At 40.9% G+C, this 22,183-nt stretch overlaps 1 protein-coding gene across 4 annotated transcripts in view; it reads right to left on the bottom strand.

Annotated features, from left to right (window-relative positions):
- Positions 1–22,183, bottom strand: part of unc5a (unc-5 netrin receptor A) — a 322,248-nt gene that overhangs the window by 5,905 nt on the left and 294,160 nt on the right. For all 4 annotated transcript variants that reach the window (XM_017706248.2, XM_017706250.2, XM_017706249.2 and 1 more), the window contains 3 exons: positions 13,272–13,421; positions 8,428–8,592; positions 7,002–7,180 (listed from right to left, as the gene is read on the bottom strand). In XM_017706248.2, the coding sequence (XP_017561737.1) occupies positions 7,002–7,180; positions 8,428–8,592; positions 13,272–13,421 (494 nt within the window). The remainder of the gene's footprint in view (positions 1–7,001; positions 7,181–8,427; positions 8,593–13,271; positions 13,422–22,183) is intronic.

Below are 22,183 nucleotides of genomic sequence, written 5' to 3'. Positions count from 1 at the left end.
ACTATGATAATGCTAATTTCTGTTAGCGTCCCTATGGGATTCTAACAGTACATCACCTCTAAACTAATGGCAGTTCACATGACCATTCTAGGTTAGAAACATGTGATGCTTTTAAAGACATTCCATGTTTTATTTGAGGTTTATTAGCATATATGACTCCTTCTGCTGTTGCTGTTTTCCATGTCTAACCCCTGACTCAGACCTGACACAATAACGTTTTAAAGACTTCCAGAAGGCCTAAAATTATCTTACGAAGTTGGTGCTGAGAGCGTTGGTGCTTGGAATTTAGTTCAGACCATGAATGCCAAAGCTTGGTCAGAAAACGTAAACCCACTTTTAGGATAAGGACACTTTCTGATAGCACCCTATTGGGTTTCTAAAAGTATGTTAGCACAAGCTAACACTGGTGTTTTGGTCTAGACGTGGACTAAATATGGACATTGAAAGCTTGTAAAACTTGTTTTTGCTCTAAATGTGAATAAAAAATTCCATGTTTTATTTGAGGTTTGTAACATATGTTAACATATCCTTGACCTTATTTGCACATTTATAACAACTGAAACCTGTTAGACTACGGACCAATACCTGCAATCAGCAATGTACCTTGGACTTCCAGAAGGTCTAGTATTTTCTAACCAAATTGGCCCCACTGATTGGCCATCAAAATGTGATTGGTTGGTTCTTCTGTCAATTCCTAATAATGTTGGTGACTCATCTGATACAGTAGGCCTTCAGATCAGCCTAACCAATGGAAGAGCTTGCTTGACTGTATAAATAAATAATAAAGAAATAATCCTGACTGGACAATTTTCCATTGGGTGTTTCAACAATTGTTTCAAAGCAAAGTTTTCCCTTTACAACCACTCCCCCATTTGCTCTACTCTTTGGGTAAAACTTTACACTAGCTGGTGGAACACTGTTGTGAGTATTTGATTGCATTCAGCCACAAAAGCATTAGTGAGGTCAAGTTGTGTCATTATTTCTGGACCACAGCTCATGTCAAAGGTATTGGATAGAGCTCCATTATTCAGGGAATGGATCTCCCACTGTATACAGTAGTAGCAAATGCCTTGGCAGAGTATTAGCACAACCAGCAACCATGTCTGCAGCCAATGAAACATTTAGTGTTTACTGCACATCACTGTTGAAAAACTCCAAGTCTATGTGCTTGTTTCACTACTTACAGTGTGAGCTACATCCAGACTTGATGCAACATAAGTGTCACTGAGCATCAGTGAGCTTAAGCACAACTGTAATAGTCCCATTTGTCCATCACTATTATTTAGTATAAAAGCACTGAAGCCAGACAGGCTTACACAAAAGCTTAGCATGAAATATATATATCTAAATCTGATTGCACAGAGCAGTAATACATATGTTATTCTATATTAACAGACTGTAGAAATATCTGTGTGTGGGTGTCCGACGGGAACTGAGCGGAGAACATTTTGTTTGCGCTGTTCTACACACCAGCCAGTGTAGACAGTCACCCCACGTTCACATCTTCTGAATAATAAACTCCCTAAATTATTCAGGATATATGCTGGTTTCTAATGTCGCTTCACAATACAGCACTATTCAGACATTTGGACTCACACCTTAAAATGAAATATGCTAAAACACCAATGATCACACCAATCTGAGATTTGTCTGGACGTGGTCATTCTTCTGTCCAACACTTCTGGTCTGCAACGACACTGAAGTAGAACAGGCGTGTTCTACAGGAGTGTTGTAGACTCCACTGTGTCCCACACAGCTCACTAAAAACACTGAATAGCTTTTATTTGGTCATACCTTGAAAGAAGGCAATGTTCTTTTTCACTTTACTGCTGCTGGTTGTGGAGTTCACATGGAACGCTGACATGACTGGTTGGACGGTCAAACCAAAGGATAAAATACTGGGAAGGCCGGCTGATTGAAAGGATGGATGACAAGTGAGCTAGTTTGGTAGCTCAGTTCTGCTTCCTTGGTTAGCTTTTGCTTGGTTGTTAGCCTTTGTTTAGCAAGTCTAAGAGAAAGAAACCTTTGGCGCAACAAGTCAATTTGAGAATGGTTAATTGCATAGATTAGGACTGCCCAGTTTAAATCAAAATGAGTGGATTTTGGCCAAATACATTGTTCATTTATTGGACATTAGAGTGTTATTCACAGAGCATACATTAGACGTCCATGAGAGAAAGTTTAACCTAGTTAGAAAGAAAACTTTTAGGTTACCTGGGCTTACAGGTTACTGGCCTTGGCATTCTCAGGAGCAGCTTCATGAGGAGCCACCAGGGATGCTTTTCAGATACGATTGAAGAAGATTTTGTACACACTCTGGAGTGCTGAAGCTCCATCTGATACTTTTGGGATGAATTATGCTCAATCCCTTTTCGCTCCTTGGTCCTACCACTTAGCCCTTAGCCCACCGTTTGCACGTTCACACATAGAGGTAGGGTGTCCTGATTTTTGTTGAGATAGAGGGTTAGGGCGAAGTGTTAGGGCTACATGGCCCTCCAAACGGAGGTCTTTCACAGACTCACTCCATACAGAGTGTTATGAGGAAAACAAAACGGGCTAGATGGCTGCGTTCGCGACCAAAGAAACCCACAAATGTGAGAATTTTTTCAGTTAAAAAATTCCGATGACCACTGTTTTATCTTAGTTTGTCATTTCAATGTATTATGGTTATTTTCTTCGTAACAAGTACAAAAAAAAACGCTAATAGTACGCTAATGTCTCGGTAGCTAACTAACTAAATTTCCTATTCCTGTTCTCAGGCTGCAGCACCAGAACGTGACTGCTGTTCCATTTAAGGTGGAGCGAGAAATTCAAACAAGAATCTGGTGAAAAGCTGACTTCAGCTTCATATCCCCAAAGAATTAGGGGTGGGTGATAATAAATAATTATCACATCCTCTTCTTTGACGGCATATGCTTTCCTAAATGTCCAGCAGTAAGGTGCTGAACTTTACCCTCCTCTGCTGTCACTACAGACTGGCAGGGTAGCCTACAGAGCAGCGCTAGCAGCTGTTAATGAAGTGATGCTCTTTTTTATTTAAGGGTCTCATTTTTTAGAGGAAGAGTTCAACCAATACTGCTTTAACTCCATTCCAAGAAATAGAATTTGGCCTTAGAGTGATCTGACCTCATTTAAGGTTTTTTTGGCCTGCAATTAGATCCTTACAGCAATGTTTTAACATCTAGTGTAAAGCCTTTTCAGAAGAGTAGAAGCTGTTACTGCAGCAAAGGAGGCCAAGCTCCTCATTAATGCTCCTGAATTCAGAAGAAAAGTTGAATATGCAGGTGTCAATTTTTTGGACATTTACTGTACATCCATACTGCCTGGAATTGCTTTAAAATAACTGCCATCAGCTCTGCAGGCTATTTGTTTACAGTGAGCTCGCCAGTTCATTTTCAGGTAGCCGGTGACCTTTTTCCCATTGACCAGCCAGACCCTTTCGGATCAAAGCTGATCGATAAAAACAAAGCGGAGGCTCTTGTTGGCTGCATGGCCAGTGCTGGAGGATGGCATCTCCAAAAGCTTGCTGGAGTGGCTACTTCGATCTAACGGCCTTTTTCTGTTCTTCAAATGCCCAGAGGCTCGGTGCGTTGTTCTCTACATGCACTTTATCTCGAGTGAATACTCGCACAGGCTATAGAGTGGTGGGTTATAAAGGAGGGCAAGAGCTGGATTCTCTGTTTCAAACATGCTTAGAAGGCCAGAGGTCGACATTAACCATTTCAGTTTACTCAGTTAAGTAAAATGGTAATAAATTTGTACTCTGAGTATTTTTAAATGCTAAAACATTCAGTTATGGTCAAGTAAGGCTTCAAGACGTCATGACAGCTACAATTAACATAAACACAATGTAAACAGTATTAGGAATAGTAACAAGACTCTTGCTCGAGTGTGGGTTAAGGTCGCTCTACTCACCTCTGTAGAAAAGTTTTATGAGGGGAAAAACAGTTATTTGGAAATGCTTCTAAATTTCCACAGTCTTCTCAATGGACTAAATGAAAATGGATTGTTTTGGGCCTGTGTGCTAATTGAACCTGAGCCTCACCAATTCAAATTGTAATTAATTGGACCAAGTAAAGCTTATTGGACAAATGAAGTCTACCCATTATGTTTCATTACCTAGAGGAAGTTAAACAGGAGCATAATTAAATCACAGCCTTGTAATTTCCTGTGGACTCAGCCTGTGTTCGATAAGCAGCTCAAGGCAGCGCGGGGAGGAACCCGACCAGGTGTAAGAGCCGATAACACACCGCTGATCTACAGCCACCGGCCGCTGTCTGAACTAACTTTATGTTAAAGTGAATATTAGCCCTCAGCCAGAGATCATGTTTGTGTGTAGCGGTCAATTAGCCACATTGATAATATCGAGACCTGTTAATACCAATTTTATTCTTCACATTCATAACAAGATACACTATATGGCCATAGACTTTACCATCACATGCAATGAACGTACCAAGTCATGAGCACTAAGTAGGTCAGGGCTCTGTGCAAGCCCCTGGAGTTCATCCCCATAAAACTCATCAAACCGTGTCTTTATGGAGCTCACTTTGTTTCAAAGGGGTGCAAACTGTTGCCAAAAAGTGGAAGCATGTAATTGTCTAAAACGTCTTTGCCAAAGCATCAACATTACCCTTCACTGGAAATAAGGGGCCCAAACTCTGAAAAACAACCCCAGCTCATTATCCCTCCTCCACCAAACTTTACTGTTAGTGCAATACATTTCGATAGGTAGTGTTGTCCTGTCATCCGCCAAACTCAGATTCATCCATCAGACTGCTGGACAGAAAAGTGTGTTTCATCACTCCAGTGAACATTTCCACCATTCCTCAGTCCAGCGGTGATGTACTTTACACCCACGTTTGGTATTGCACACAGTGATCTTAGGATTGGATGTAACCATAGACACCCATTTCATGAAGCTCTCAAAGTACAGTTATTGTGCTGATGTTGCTTCCAGAGGCAGTTTGGAACTATGTACTGAGTGATGCACCAGATTTTTACACTCTATGAGCTTCAGCACCCCCACTCTGCTGTTATATGGTTGAGCTGTTGTTACTCCTAGTTGATTGTTATTCACAATAAAAGAACTTACAGTTGACCAGGGCAGATCTAGCAGGGCAAGGGTATCATCCTAAGGCAATGCCTCTGGAGCTAATTGGGCTAGTAAAACTGAGTTATTCTATAACTATAAATGTCATGTGTACAAAATGTATCTTTGATTCATTTTCTTGAATTTACAGTTCTGTGCAAAACCCTTAGGGCTGGTTCAAACTGGAAGTGCTTGTTGCTGACCAAGGCACTTTTTGCTATTGTTTTCACTGGGAGAGTGCTCCTACCTGTGATTTGGTCCCATTTTATATCGTGTCTGTAGTTACACATAAATAACATATGCAATAACACTGTAACTACTGATGGTTTAATCAGTGTTATAGATGGATTACAGAAGTACAGGCACATGTAATTACACATGTGTATCAACTTCAGTTTCACCACATGTAATTACATCTTCTACACTGGAACGTTCCTGTAGTGGTGTTAATGTTACACTTTCAAATAAGTGTAATTGCATGAGATTACATGTAATTACATCCTGTTACAACTATTAAGATACATTTTTGTAAATACATGAGGCAAAACTGAAGCTGATACACGTGTAATTACATAGGCTGTACTTCTGTAATCCATCTGTAACAGTGACTAAATCATTTCATCAACAGTTGCATTGTTGTTGCATATGTTGCTCACATGTAGCTACACAGTTATTAGAGACGCTGAATATAAAGTAGGACTAGTCATTTCAGAGATTATATTTGGCACAACATAGACTAAAACAGCTGTCTTTTGTTTAGCTTGTTTTACTAGCATCATTTTCTAGTTGATAACAGATCACAAGAGTAAGAGTTACAATGCTACTGATGCTGAACAACAGTGAGCCTCATGAAAACTGAGCTGTGGTGTGTTTTCACCAGTAAAACACTATAACAATAAAAGAAATGGAAATAAACATTAAGCGCAATAGTAAAAATCCACTTATGTATCAAGGCTTTCTTGGCTTCAGACATTATTGATATCATGGCTCATAGAACACAGGTTTGTTTCCTCACTTGCTGTACTTCAGCCATCGCATGGCTTTGTGCTGGTCAAAAATGATGTAATTCCAGCATCCCACTTCCAAGTACAGCATAAGACGAGTTGAGTTTTTGCGTCTGTATTCCACGTGGAAGCCCAGATGTAGCTACAGCATGCCGTGTTTGGAGTTAACTTTTCATGAACATTACGTAAGTGTTATATAAGACCCAACAAGTTTTTGGGAAGAAAAGCAAGGTCATTGCGGAGAGTCCAGTCCTCACTGAGAGGAGTTTTATAGCTTGAAAAATGTGAACTCTAATCAAATGATGGTTCTTCTAGGGTTCTTTAGTACAGAAAATGGTTCTATATAGAACCATGGATGCTCTGCGTGATTAAAGGGTTCTCTGCATTGTTAAAGCTCTTCAGATTGATTGGGAATGTGCTGTAGATGGTTCTATATAGAACCTTTATTAAAAGTGTTCTAGTGCCAAGAGGAATTCTTCTATTGTTACGATGTCAAACCTGTAATAATAGAAAAACCCTTTTTGGTGCTATATACAACCATTTTAATAAAGGTTCTATGTAGAACCATATAAAACACGCTCTCCATCAATCAGTTTGAAGAACCCTTTAATGATAGAAAGAACCCTTACTACACAAAAAGGTTCTTTGAGTGTTCAGAACCCTCGAAGAACCATCTTTTGTGTGCGTGTATATATATATATATATATATATATATATATATATATATATATATATATAGGTATTATTACCATTTTTATGAGAGAAATCAATGTCTTCCTTTATCATCAGCTATTATTTTTTTCAAAAAGTCATTATAGACCAATTTCTTATAAATAGTAGAGCATTTTGGAATGAAACCCTGCATTTCTAAAACTCTGTTCCGACTCTCTAATGAGCAAAGTTACCTGTCGAGCTTGAGTCTCTGAGCCAGCAGCCTCCAGTCGGCTCCGTTGGGGCAGGGAGCGTCCAGACTGCTGCAGATTTTCTGCCGGATGAGGTATGGGATCTGAAAGGCGCTGGGGCCCGCCAAGGCTGGGGTGCTGTTGTCCACCAGCAGGAAATCACTGTCCAGTGGCCTGTTATCCTGCAGGGTCAGGATATAATAAAACAGTCTTGATTAAATGAAGATTATGATGATTATAAGCGTAAAACCAGGGTGAGCACTATCGTAATTGTTGTGATAAATTAAGCAGTGATTTCTTTTTGGAGACCTAATTGGTGTGGTTAGCAGAGCGCTGAACAAAAGCTGAACAATAAGACATCTTGGCTTAAACCACAGCCACCATTCATAAGCCAATGGCTAAAGAAGGTTAAATGCTTATTTTTAATGGAGGAAGTAATTGCAAAACTGCACCTTGACATGTTTGGCTTTGTGTCCTGCTGGTCTCCTGTAATTGCTTATTTTGATATGCCCAGATAATGAGAATAGCTTTCATAGCTGGCCTACAGTCTCATAGATTTCAAGGTTCATGGTATATGGTATTCCTACCAAGCACATATGCCAAAAGTATAAGATGATGCAAGCATATTATTAAAACTATGAGAAATTTATCAATAACAGCGCCTTGTTGTGATATACTTTTCAGTTTTTGACATAACCTGAAACTGCTTGTTGTCCTTTACATTGTGTGTTCATTTCATGATGAATGGACCAAAAGAAATGGCCTAAAATTATTAGGAAAAAACACGGCCTCCACTGACTTACATTAAAAGTAAAGTAGGTTTTTCCTTCCCTTGTAAAGTTACCATTTTGGAGATAAAAGGTTTTGAGAACAGTGATATATTTGTATAACCCAGAGAAAAGCTCAAAAAGTATGAGTGGACAGAGCATGCCGTAGTGGGTAATCAGGAAAGTTTCCAGCGTCCCAGTGGGCTGGTAGCCTTTTTGGCCAGCTACTGTGAGCTGGCACCAAGAAGGCAAGCTGCTTAAGGAGGATGAGGACATATCTGAGCAGGTGGGCAGTGAGAAATGCTGACCTTCACTCACTCAGCATTAGTTTGTAGCATATTGACCATCATAATACATTTTTTCATGCTAATCTTGGATTCAAATGATGTTACTGAATTTGTGATTATTTTAATTGTTTTAAAACCCTAATAATTGCAGTGGAATGCCAAGTCTAAGAACCAAAACAGCCACAATGAGTCCTGAAGCCGGGCGGCTGTGTCAGTAAGCCACTGTCATGCCAGTGCAACACGCTTTCCTTCTGATTCAGCTCATGAAGGCCGTCAGAGTTGGCCGATGCATTATGCATGAGGTGGTAAATCGGAGGAAATGCTGCAGCGTGCTTGCCCTGCTGGACTGTGAGTGGACAGCGCCGATGCAGTTACCTTGGAGATATTGAAGTCGAGACTGAAGCTCTGGCCTTCTCCCTCCACCTGCCACACACACAGCGTGCAGGAAAGCTCACACGTGCTCACACTCAGCCGCTCCAGCGTGAACGTGCAGTGCAAGCTCCTCTGGGAGCCACTCCAGATGTGATAGAATGGGATCTCCTATACAGAGAGAGAGAGAGAGAGAGAGAGAGAGAGAGAGAGTGTCAGAAATGATATAATAATGAAATGTTCATATTTATTTATTTATATATTACCAATCAAAATATGTGACTAAGTTAATATTGTCTATCATTTTATATGCTAAGTCAAAGACCACAGACTAAGTAGAGGTTCTTAATTATCAGGAGATAATTCTGAGATTAGACAAAATAATCCACCTGCATATGGAAGAAAAAAAGTCAGTGAGAAAAGTGAAAGTGAGAAAGCAGAAGTTTCGAAAACTTGAGTTGAGAAAATTGGACTCCTAACAACCACCTGGAAGACCTGGTAGACCACCAAAACTGTCCCCATCAGATACATTGATCAGGCATAACATGTGAGTGGATATGAGTGGATCAGACACAGCAGTGCTGCTGGAATTTTTAAACACCTCAGTGTCGCTGCTGGACTGAGAATAGTCCACCAACCAAAATATCCAGCCAACAGCGTCCTGTGGGCAGCGTCCTGTGACCACCGATGAAGGACTAGAGCATGACCAACACAAACTGTGCAGCAGCAGATGAGCTATCATCTCTGACTTTACATCTACAAGGTGGACTGACTAGGTAGGACTGTCTAATAGAGTGGACAGTGAGTGGACACAGTGCTTAAAAACTCCAGCAGCACTGCTGTGTCTGATCCACTCTTACCAGCACAACACACACTAACACACCATCACCACATCAGTGTGGTGAACGATCCACCATCCAAACAGTATTTGCTCTGTGAGGGTCCATGGGGGTCCTGACCACTGAAGAACAGGGTATCAGAGAAACAGATGGACTACAGTCTGTAACTGTAGAACTACAAAGTGCAGCTATACAGTAAGTGGAGCTGATAAACAAAGAAGCTGCTGGTGTTCTTAGAACAATGGGCTCAACATCATGGTGGGATTACCTGAATCGTGAGATTCAGGCAGTGCAACCAACTTCTAAGACTGAACTTTGAATGTGCGGAAAACTATCCTGGCGGATTTCTTTGACAAATTGAAAACAATGGAAGCTGTAATAAAGGCAGACACACTAAATACTGAAAAATGGAAGTGATTTTCTTTTAAATATATGTTTTCTGCTTTTTTCCAGATGCTGAAAAATGAGTGACTGGTATTCAATGGCTGTTTTGACTAGAAATAGACAGATGGTCTCCAACTTTTGCATAGTGCTGTAGCATGTCAACAAATAATTACATCAATGCAATTATTACCAAATGTAAGTTAAGTGTAGACATTTTATTCACATGGAAATGGTGCAAACACCTGAATCACATCAACTCAATGCATCCTTTTTTCAGTGCATCATGCCCTTCCATGTTAGAAGTGCTCTAGACCTAGAAGTAGATCTGCCTCTTGGGCCCTATGACCCTGAGTAGAGCTCTCTGGACTCCAGTAGTGAGCTTAACAGCCCATGAACCAACTGTACTGTGTATATCAACTAAAGCTTAATACTATACACCATAGCAGGCCATGCTACTTTCATTCAAAAAGAATAAGCGATATGACAAAAAACCTTTTAAGTTAAGCAGTTAAGCACCAGTTAAGAGAAGACCACAATATGATTTATGACTACGCAGTGAACAAAGCTGGTCTACTCATCCAGGTGCGAGCGTTTACTGCTACTGATAGCTTAAAAAAACACTGAAAGCGGTCATAAAACGATTTACAGCATACAGTTTTCAGTTCTAACTTTAGCACCCACATAACACTGGAAACAACATATTTTAAGATACTTTTTAACCCTCCTGGAAAAAAAAACATTGTGTTTATGCTGGTTTGTGGTGGTTTTCTAATGTGGTTTGGCTTCTTAATGGACATAATGGATCTTAACGGTTTAACAGGTGACCAGCGACTGGTTCTAAATGCCTTTGAAGATTTCCTAACGGGATGCAAAGGTGTTCTACAGGAACACTTGTTAGTGGTCTCTATTGAAAACCATTAAGCCAATTCCTATGAGAAACCACAGGTTTCTAACAGTCCTTTTTCAGCAGGGAAGCAGCCATTTTTAGCTAATCAAGGGTGCTAACATGGCTAACAGAGGAAGCTTGCAACAACACGTTACTAGCAACATGTTTAAAGTTAGCTTTTAGCTATTTTTAGACTTCTTTTAGCTAAACCTAATATGTTAAAATGACTAACAGGAAGTGGACGCTGGCCGTCACATATCCTGGAAGAAATTTGCTCAAAGCTACATTTGTTAATCATTTTTAGACTCTTTAGCTCAACTAACTATGCTAACTTGGCTAACAATGAGAGAAAACTGGCAACTACACATTACAGTGGAAGCAATAGTCAGATACTTTTAGAGTTCATATGCTAATCTGACCATCTGTAAGTGAAAGCCAGCAACTGCCCTGCTGAAAAAGAACCTACTGATCTTGCTTTCTAATTGGAATTGGTTTCCAATAAAGACCACTAGTTTCCTGTAAAACACCTTTACATCACACTAGGAACCCATCAAATGCAACTATAATCGGCCTCTAGTCACATGCTAAACCATTAGGATCCTGTATATCATGAAACCAATTCATTAAAAAAGCCAAAATGTTGGGAAGCCATCAGGAACCACCAGACACACTTAATGGTTTCTATGGGTTTTTTTGAGCAGGGTACATATTAGACTGGAAGCAAGATGATTAACACTATTAGTAATTTTATAGTCAAACAAACATGCCAACAAAGCTGATTATATTGGAGATAATATTCTTTAATGTACATTTTAGCTCAACCAAAACAACAAGCAACCAGAACATTTCATTGCTTTTTACCAATTTATGTTTTTTTTTGCAAGTGTTTCCATTCCTGATGATTTTGAAATGTATTTTTTTTAATGGATTGGAAACACAATGCAAAGGGTCCTAATGGTTTAACATGTGATTAATGGCTGATTCTAAATGTTTCCTAATAGAATCTGAAGGTGTTCTACAGGAAACTAGTGGCCTCTGGTACAAACCACTAAGCCAATTTCCATTAGAAAGCAAAACCATTTGGTTTTAATCCTAATGGTTTCTAATGGTCTTTTTTTAAGCAGGGCTAAAATAGCTAACAATAGTAAGCAGCAGTGACACATTAAGAAGCAATATACTTTGTTACCATTCTTTTAGATAAGAACTTTTCAAGCATTTTTAGAGGTTTTAGCTCAACCTGACAAATCGGCATGATTTTCTTTGAACAATCCTTAATGGTGCCTGTTAACTTTGATTCGTGAGACGATGTTTTTCAAGCTCTGTTTACTCTACATTTTTTTCGTATCCCTTAAGCAAACATGGCATCTACAGAGCAGCAGGCAGTCTCATGTTTTGAGTCACTTCTTCAAGTTGATGAGCTCAGTCAGTGCATCGTTGTCCCCTGTAGGGGGAGCTGTTGTACAGACTGAGTGCAGCTGATGTGCTAAGCTTGTGCTAAGCTGAGCATTACTGAGATAAGGGCTGAGGAATGTGTCCATGGTGAGATGGAACTGCTGGTACACATCTGCACTCTGCCTTAGCGCCGTACTCTACTGCTTCACCGTCCCTGGAGAATCTCTGCTTTACTCCATTTCTCCTCCAACTCCGAGAGAATGTACACATAACACATACCTGGAATACAGGTAGGCGTTTTAAGGGGCTGCTGAATTGCTGAGCAATAAATATGTGACATACACAGATGCTGTACCTTCTACATGAATGTTTACAATGGTTATTATATCATGCTTTATAAGACTGACCTGGTCTATTTTTACAACTGTACAGAATTTACTATTACTGTATTACTTAGTGTTATGCACTTAAATATATTTGTTGCCATGAGGATATTTCTTAAAAATTAAAACCTACCTAAAGGGACTGTTGATAATCACCAAAAACCCAGCGAGTGGTGGGAAGAATGACTGGAAGCTCCGTCCTCAATGTTTCAATATAAATACAAAAAATAAAAGCAGAACCTAAAATAAAAATACAAAGTCCCCTACATAACAAGCTAATACAGATGTAAGATATGCTAAAAATACTTCTCACAGGTTCTAACAACAGGTAGGAGAGTCATTCTTCAGCATTTATAAGCAACCGTACATGTAACTCCCTCCAGAAACGAGGGCCAGAATTAGTTTTAAACCTGTTTGGCCTCCAGTGAGGCCTCCTGCTCTCCAGATGCTTCTCTTAAGGTTCAAGGAGCTGTTAACTCATGGCCAAGGCCAGGCAGGCTATAAAGAGCAGCACTCCTGCGCTCCCTGCACGGCCGTTCGCTCTTTAATGGGGTTTCGGCACAATCCCTGCATGTTCAGAAATGGCCTAATGAGGCCAAACCAAAGAAATATCCAATTAGAGCACTCTCCAACACAGAAGTGCACCCAGCATTAAGAATCTCATGTTGGCTGGGACAACATATCAAGAAGCCTTTTTAAATGTGGCCCCCACAGGGAAATCAGCTAAACTCCTGCTCAGAGGGCCAATGATCAAGCTCAGACAGTGGAACACGCTAGCACTGCTTAAAAAAATGGAAGTGAACAATGGCTAACAGCCATCTTAAGGATAAAAAAGTGTAATAACAAGGAGAGTGAGTCAGAAGTGGAGAGGAGAAGAGGGGGAGGTAGGAATGGAGGCAAAAGATTGAGAACAAAAGGGAGAAAAGAAAGAAGGAGAGGGGTAATGAAAGGAAGAAAGAGTCCCACCTGGTACCCGGTGAGTAGCTTGCTCCTCCAGTGAGCCTGGGGCAGGTCGTGGATGGAGAGGCGCAGGTTGTGGTAGCTGTCTTTGAAGAGGAGCACGTGTGGCTCGTCAATCAGTCGGCCTCCCAGCTGCGCCTCCATCTGCATCACCTCCTACAGAGTACAGCACAGCAACACAATACAGGAGAGTTAGCGCATCATGATGAGTTAGTGGTATGCAACAAAACACGAAAGCTGAATGCAGCTAGTTTTACGATTAACCAGATTTATGGAATTTTCCCATTAAGTGATCCCCTATACTTGATCGACCAAATTGCGTTTGCTGTCTGAAGCTGGCTTCTTTAATTTTGCACTGGAGCTTTGAGGCTAATGTAGCTAAGTCATGAATGTTTATACTGCAATATCGCACCATGCTTGACTTATGCTGTGCCAAGTTTGAAGTCATTTCAAGTAGACTTGCTTATATGGTTTCTGACATTCTTTGAAATATGGAGTAATACATGCCATTTTGATGCCTGAATTTGGTCCACCTTTGTCTATGTTTATAGAGCTTTGCTTCTCCAGAACTATGGAAGCAAACTTTAAATGGTTGTGGCTGCTGGACAATATTTGGCAAAAGTGGAAATAGTTCAACACCACACTCAGTTCACCTTGACCCAGGAACAGGACACATTCTGACCGACCCACTCGCTGATCTTTGCTCCCTCAAGGTCAAGCTACAAGGTCAGCACAAGGGCACGCTTGCTTGCAGTGCCGCAGTGAGGAGTCCACGCTAATGAAGATTCTGTGAGTCATTAGTCAGCAAGTCAGTATTCCCGCCTCGCAGAGCTCCTTAATTTCAGTCCTGCGCTTGTGCCAGGAGAAATCTGCGCTAGCATGGCCTGACGGTTTCATTGCTGGGCGCTTGCGCGGCTGCAGGCCATTTGTTGCCATCAAAGCAGCCATCTGGAATTAGGTAATAATAACCAGGCATGCTTCCTCCCTGATCTATCACTCTAATTCCCCTGTGAGCTGAAGGAGCATGGGGTCTCGCAGACCTGGAAGCCTCCCACAGAAAGGCTCGTGGCCAAATGCGCAAAGACGCAAACCACATGATGAATCGAATGAGCATGTTTAAAGGACTCTTGAACCTTGCCGCTGAGGACGGCCTGCTTTTCATGGCCTTCAAACCGTGACACAAGAAAAAGCATGGCATGTAAATCTCAGAATGAAGAACAGGATGAATTCACAAGAGGGAAATATGAAGCAAATCTGCTGGAACAAACAGACAACAGAAGGGCAGGCGGAAGTGGCGGTACGGATAATGACCGTATGGTTTGACGCCTTTGCTGTGCGAATGTGGATGCACATGGGTAGGGTTTGGAGAGCGACACTAATTAAGACGGAGAATTTTAGAAATTCTTATCTCAGTTCCCCCCGATGATTACTTTTTCTTCAGCACTCAGTTCAGGCTAGACCGATTTCAAGTAAAGTGGTAAGGAACCTGGTAATTATTTGGAATAGGCCTACCTGCATCAATGTGGCTGGAGCTGTCCCTCAGAACTCATTGAAACCTATTCATTGGGTTCAGGTGAGCTCGATCAGGATTAAGACTAGTTCAAATTTCATGTTCTGCTTTTTCATAGCAAATCTCCCACTATTAATAAATTATGACCTACATTTATCCCTGTTTCTACTTACCTACATGCTTTAGTTTTATTGAGTCAGTAGTAGACATCCTCTGATCAGACTGGGACAGATTTTGGTGGGCTACAGTAGGGATTGGATAGAATTTTTTCAGGCTATAGTTAGGTTTGGACAGAAACAAGCTGCAGTCAAGTTCAAACTGAATTTTGTTGTGCTACAGCTGGGGTTGGACAGAATTTTTTTGGACTACACAAGTGTTTGGACAGAATTTTGGACAGGTTTTCTGGTTCAGATTCTAAACCTGGTGCTGAGGGAAGATCTCCGGTAGATATTCTTGCCCTACATCCAGGTTTTAATAAAAAATTCATGCCTGATTAAAGTACTAGTGATGATTGAGCTGTATTTAACTTATAACTCACATGCCCCCTTAGAGCACTTTTAACTTCTAATCTCCACACTTCATTCACTTTCACCAGGAATCTGCAAAGCTCTCGTGATGTTCTCAAGTGAGAGATAATGAGGCTAATTTCAAGCACTATCTCTACTGAGGATGTGTTTTAACCCAGGAATTGTTGAAATCGCCCATCCATTTGCTCTTTTGAGACACCAAAGTTCCTCAGACACATCCTTGCTGCCTTTACACGGGTCAAAGTTCAGGGTTTATCTCTCCAGTCCTTGGGGTCATGTAAGTCAATGGAAGAGGCCAATCAAATCTGAAGAGCAATATAATCTCTCCCTTTGTGGCTTTCAGCTAGACAAAAGGCTCTTTAGAGAGGCTACAAAGCTCCTCGTTTAGCGCCCCTCTCCTAAGCACAATTACTCTTCGGGCGGAAATTAGCATTGCAAATTGCATGCTTGTGGACTTTGATCTAGATTCTGACCTATCAGCAGATCTAGCTGAGAGCCTGCCAATTATCCCATTATGAAGAGCCAGGACCCTGCATACCAATGCAGAGACGTCCCACACCACATCAGGACCGCCTTCGATTAACAAGACGAGGTTGGAAATAAGAGTGTGTAAACATGTCAGTCTGGTCCTGCCGTTTTTACAGCATCACGCCCCGAACATAAAAAAGTAGGGGAAAAAAAACTGTGCTCGAGGTTTGTGTGTTTACTTTCGACATATGGTTTAGACAGCGAGAGTAATGGCCTCCTGTACGCCTCATTGTCTTCTTAATAAATTACTTTGTGCAATGGCACATTTATGGGGAGAAACACTAGAACTCCCTAAAACTTTATTCAGTCCAAGAAAGTGCCTGACACCTTTGTCACTGGATCAAAGGAGGTTTCTCGCTGATTTATTCAGTGGTGGAGGAAGATGAGGCCACCGACTTCATCACAGGAGAAAAGCTCCTGTCTGAGAGAAAATGTCAAGTTCTAGCCTTTTGTGAAGATGAAAACTAGGGATGGGCATTTCAATGGTTTTTGCTATTCAAACATTTCATATGCACAGTCTTCAAAAATCCCAATGATAAAATGTTTTACCTGGTCAAGCATAATGATAACAACTGTTTATATCTGATTAATACAATTGTTGATTTTCAATCTCCTTCAAAAGTTTGGGTGCCCCTGGTCCAATGACGTTTTGTTGGTTTTATAAGTGAAAATGTAACACATCCTCCACAGAGAACACGTCTGTGAATTTAATGCATAATCGTTGTTTATTTGCTCAATTGAACAATATGACACAAAATGTGGCCTGTGCAAATGTTATGGCACATATTTTTCAGTGAAGATGCACACAAACATATCTGCAAAGAGAAGGAGTTCATGGGAAGGCATTGCTTGCAGAGGTGCACAGAGGCTAGAACATGTCAAGCGGAGGGGTGGACTCGTGTTGGACTTGGGTCATGAATTTAATGGCTTAACTAGCCAAAATTAAAAAGACTTCTGAATTAAATTTCGAATTGGACACAAATGACACCAAAATCCTTGTCATGATTGACCCCTCCCAGTCCTGTCCATGTGCTGCTGTTGTGTTTACTTCCTAGTCCTGTCCATGTGCTTTTATGTTTTTTGGTTTTCAGTCCTGCCCTCTTGTTTCGTGACTCCACCCCTGATTGTCTCCACCTGTGTTTCCACCTGTCCCTCTGTTTTTAAGCCCTGTGTTTTCCCCTGTCTGGTTGCAGGTCTTTGTTTGGATGTATGTTTGATGCATGTATGCTTGTTGGATGTACTGTTTGTTCTGTTGGAACTGTTAGTCTGTTTTGCGATTTCGTCATGTCTGTCCCTCATTCTATCCGTATGGGATCTATGAACCTGGACTGTCATGACCACGACCCTGGATTTGCTTATCTCAGCGTATGCGTCCGCCTCCTCGCTCCCCGGCGTTACGCTGGTACTATTATTACTATGTGTGGTTCAATTTTGAGACAAGCGTGACTATTTAAATTTGCCTCCAGAGCCTGGAAACTAAAAAATTCACTGCTCAGCATGTGATATGTTTGCTACATACACAAAGGTAGGGTACTGCTTTGCTTTTTAGCAAGTAAATAAAATAAACTGGGTCCTATTTCTTTGTTTGAATTATTTGAATTTCTTTTACAGTTAAAATAAACACTCCTGTAAACTTTGACCATTTTGATTTCTAGAGTGGCTTGATTTGACCTCTAAAAGTTAATATTAGTTAATATGTAATTGCATAATCAATAGTTATTTAAATAGTATAGAATTAATAGAATTAGTCACCCATTCTGGTTTCTATTCTTTGTCTAAATTTCATTCAAACTAGTGGTTGTTTTTAGATTATGCCCAGCTAATTCGTGTTATTTTTGTTGTGTGACCTTCAGTGTGTTGAACTGGAACAGAATTTTGTATTGCTTGTCAAAATGAGCCTCTTTCAGTAAATATTAGTCTATATTAATGTTGCAATCGTTTTTGGTGTTAAGTGTTAAAATGGCATTAAATTTTACTCACTGGGACTCGACTTGAAACCAGTCTGTAAAGACTTTGGATGAGTATCAAGATCAAACCCAGATCATTCTATGGGTTTTATGACCGTGTGCTCAGAGGCCTAATAAAGTACAAATAAGGGACTTGTGTGCTTCTGCTACCACTGCATATAATGTCAGATCATGGCATAGCAGGATATAGTAGTTTTGGAAAATGTATTGTTTGGCAACCTCTAATTGTGTTTATGCAACCAGGGCATCAACAACAACAAAAAAATTACATTACATTTACAGCACTTGGCAGATCCTCTTACTTGCAATTTGATCATTTTACACAGGTAGGCAGATGAAGTGTTGATGACCAGATGACTCCTGTATTGAACCCTAGTCTGCAGCATAGAAGGCAGAGGTGTTACCAACTACACCATACCAACCACTCACGATATTTATATCGCAATGTAAAATGTAAATAAATGACAAACATTTAAACTAATTGGTCATACTTAAGAAAAGATTAGAAATGAGCAGATCAGAGGGACAGTGAAGGTGGAGCAGTTTGGAGATAAAGCCAGAGAGGCCAGGTTGAGATGGTTTGGACATGTGTTGAGGAGGAATAGTGGATATATTGGGCAAAGAATGTTGGAGATGGCGCTGCCGGGTAGAAGGAGAAGAGTTAGACCTCAGAGAAGGTTTATGGATGTAGTTAAGGTGGACATGGAGATGGTGGGTGTGAAAGTAGAGGAGGCAATGGATATTATATATATTAATTCAAGAGGTGTGTTTCCAGAAACATGTAGGTAACTTGATTTTAGTTTAGCCCAGAATATGTGGTTTGGTTAGAACGTTCAGAATGGTTCTCTCAGAAAAAAGTAAAATAAAAGGTTTATAGTGGTGACGTACCCAACACCGTGGGTGTTCTTATTGTGGTGCTGCACAGCCCTCACTGCAATCTGTTGAATTGAGAATTTACTAGAGATTTGAGTGTCAAAACTTGTTCCCATCGACTGTTGGGTGTGGGACGAAACCAAAGAAGATGCAAGCTGAATTAGAACTAGCGCAGAATGGATCAGTTTGAGGACCAGCTGGCAAAGAGTTATGACATTACGAACACTTATACGACCCATCTCCTTAACATTAAAAAAAAGTGTGTCCTAAATCCCAAACACCGCCAAAGCACACATGAGGCAGTGGGAGGAGGATGTCAGCTGCCAGAAAGGGGACGACGATGATGACAGCCACAAGAGCTCTGAAGGCAGGATTCCCAAACTCCTCTGTCTAGGCCCTGCTTCCTGCTCCACAGCTTGTCTGTCTGGATCAAAGGTGAGGCATAATGAAGTGGCCTTAGTGCGACCTGCCTTTGTGCCTCTTGTGGCTGTCATCGTCGATGTGCCCTCTCTGGCAGCTGATGTCCTCCTCCCTTGCCGATGTTTGGGATTCAGGCCTCACTTTCCTGCTGGCTTTCACAGCTGTCTTCGGGGCCCGGGGGACAGGCATGTCACATAAAGTAATTATTAATTCTTTTAGAGTGATTCGATTTCTGTACATTCTGATTTGGACACTGCCCCCTAGTGGCATCCATCCGCATCTTGGCAGACACCTATATGTTTGGTTTTTATTCCAAACTTCATAGGCCACCAATTAATCAACTATTAAGATGAGTTTACCTATTTAAACAAGCCATGCCCACTCCTAGAGGAAACGCTAGAAAACAACAAGAGAGAAAAAATAGATAAAAGATGGAGAGGCAACGAAGAAGAGTGAGCAGAATGCTATGAGAGGAAGTGAGCAAGAGCCAGGGAGGAAGGATGGAGAGGCAGGCTTAACGTTTGTGTCTGGAGGTCAGAAGAGTGCTAAGCTTCAGAGAGACAGATAACAGGATTACTGCAGGCCTGGCCGCGGCTCTCCCCAACAAACCCCGGCCTTTCGCGCTCGTCCAGCCGGCCGGACACACGCCCGGCTACTGCTGGACTCACTTGGTAGTCCATCTGGGAAAAGGAGAGACGCTTGGACAGTTAATCTCCCTCTCTGCCTCTGACAGAAGGAGGTTAGCCGCCCTGACTTTTAGACAACAAAATGTCCTCGGCCAGGGAAATAAAAAACATTTAAAAGCGATTTAGTGAGGAGAGGTCGCGCTGTAGCACGGTTCTGAGCGGCCCGAATAGGCACGAAAACGCCATTTACTGGATTATAGAGGGACCCAGAAGAACAGGATAAGAGTTTGCAGAGTGGCTTGGTTCAAACCCTGGAAGTTTAAAGTTATTACCTTTGTTTTGATGCGCTGTTAAAAGGTAATTACATAATCAATAATAATTACATGGTTGGATTACATTTACATTCTGTGTCGACAACTCTGCTCTTTTCTCAATGTCAAAAAATGACAAAAACATAATAAAGTGTAAAGGATGTTTAGTAACACTTTGAGATGCAGCATTAACAGAACGATACTGTAACCATGTCATGGCAGATGCCATATGAACGATGCCATCACAAGCAATGATCGTCATCATAGATGTCACAGTGTTTGTCGTCATTACATCTAAATAAAGTACACACATGTCACATAAGCTGTCATAACATCCCACATTATGATATCTGTAATAACAATGGTAACATGACTGTTATTTTACAGAAGATAATCTGCCTCGACAACATATGAAGTCTGCCATTACATCTTTATGACACATTACATCTTTATGACACTGTTCAAAAATATCTCCGCTTCTGCTAAAAACCACAAATGGATTGAAAGTTTCGCACATTGCGAAAGAATTCTCTGCTGTTTTTCATTAAGCTTTGAGTGAAAAATGATTCTTATAACAATTATAACATGTTCTCATTATCCTGAGCTGAGTTCTAAGGATCAGGACCACCAGTGACACGTTTAGGTACACCTGACTGAACGTGTGTTTCACAATCTTCAACACATTCTGACCAAACGCTTCCAATTGTACAACATTGATTGTCTTTATTTCTTTTACAATTTACCCTTCATTTCTCCCTCTTTCTATCTCCTCATCTATTTCCCTTTCTTTCTTTCTTTTGTTCTTTCTTTATTTCTGTCTTTCTTTCTTTCTTTCCTTTAAAATGTACCCTTTGTTTTTCCCTCTTTCTATCTCCTCGTCTCTCTGTTTCCCTGTCTTTCTTTCTTTCTTTCTTTTAAAACGTCGACTTTGTCACGATTGGCCCCCTCCCATTCCTGTACATGTGTTCGTGTTGTGTTTTGGTCTAGTCCACATGTTTTCTTTGTTTTGGTTTTTAGTCCAGCCCCCTTGTTTAGTGACTCCACCCATGATTGTTCCCACCTGTGTTTCCACCTGTGTCTTGTGATTCCTTGTTAGCCCTCATGTATATAACTCATGTTTGCCCTGGTCTGTGTTGGTCTTTGTGTGATATGTTTGATGTGTTGGATGTTTTGCTTGTTCTTTTCGAAGTGTTGTGTTAAGTATTAGGATTTCTGTGTTCCTTGTCATGTTTGTCTGTCCTGCTCTTCGTGTTGGCTACCTGAACCTGGACTGTATCGACCATGATCCTGGATTTGCCCAAAATAAATCTCGCTTATCTCAGCCTTCTTTTCTCCACCTTTCTATCTCCTCATCTGTTTCCCTTTCTTTTTCTTTCTTTCTTTCTTTCTTTCTTTCTTTCTTTTTCTTCCTTCCTTTTCTCTTTTTCTTCTGACCTTCTTTTTTCCAATTTGCTATTTTTCCAATTCTCTCCTCACTCATGTTATTATTATTATTTTTTACTTCTGTAAATGCAGCTCTAGTTTTCTGTGCTATTTTGTAGCTTTGATGTCTTCATTATTATTCTAAGATGTTTAAAGAGTGAAACCCCTTTTTAGGCATGGTGCGCAGGTGTGTCAACATTTTCAGCTGGAACCCACATCAGCACTCAGACACTCTATGAACACACAGCCCGTATCTCTGTTCTGTCAAGAGTGTCTGACCAGCTGTAAGCTACAGCAGATCACCAGCCATCACATCCCATAAAACTGACATGAGCCATGAATTAATTATCATTCCAGCCACTCGTACAATACAGTTACATAACTGCAGCGTTTCAATCAGTGCCTCCCACTAACGCTGAGATTCAAACCCAGCATTCATCTTTTTCAGAACAGATTAAAAGTGGAGTCTCTGCCTGAGAAAGTGAGGCGCCAGATGAATGAGGCCTTTACATTAAGTTGACAAACAATACACTGAAGCCAAGCAGGTGTTTTGAATGATGACGTAAAGCCGCCTGCAGTCGTTCATTAGAGATGTGAGTCTGCATATGTTTAAACACTCTCTCTACCAGCCGGGCAGAGAGCTTTATTTACTGTTTACCCCTCTCTCTGTCTCTCTCTCTCTCTGTCTCTCTTTCTCTCTCTGGCTCTTTCTCTCTCTACCAGTCTGGCAGAGA

The sequence above is a fragment of the Pygocentrus nattereri genome, chromosome 14, assembly GCF_015220715.1.
Source record: "Pygocentrus nattereri isolate fPygNat1 chromosome 14, fPygNat1.pri, whole genome shotgun sequence".
Classification (NCBI taxonomy): Eukaryota; Metazoa; Chordata; class Actinopteri; order Characiformes; family Serrasalmidae; genus Pygocentrus; species Pygocentrus nattereri.
The sequence above is the reverse complement of the archived record's forward strand: the minus strand, read 5'-3'. Positions and strand labels throughout refer to the sequence as shown.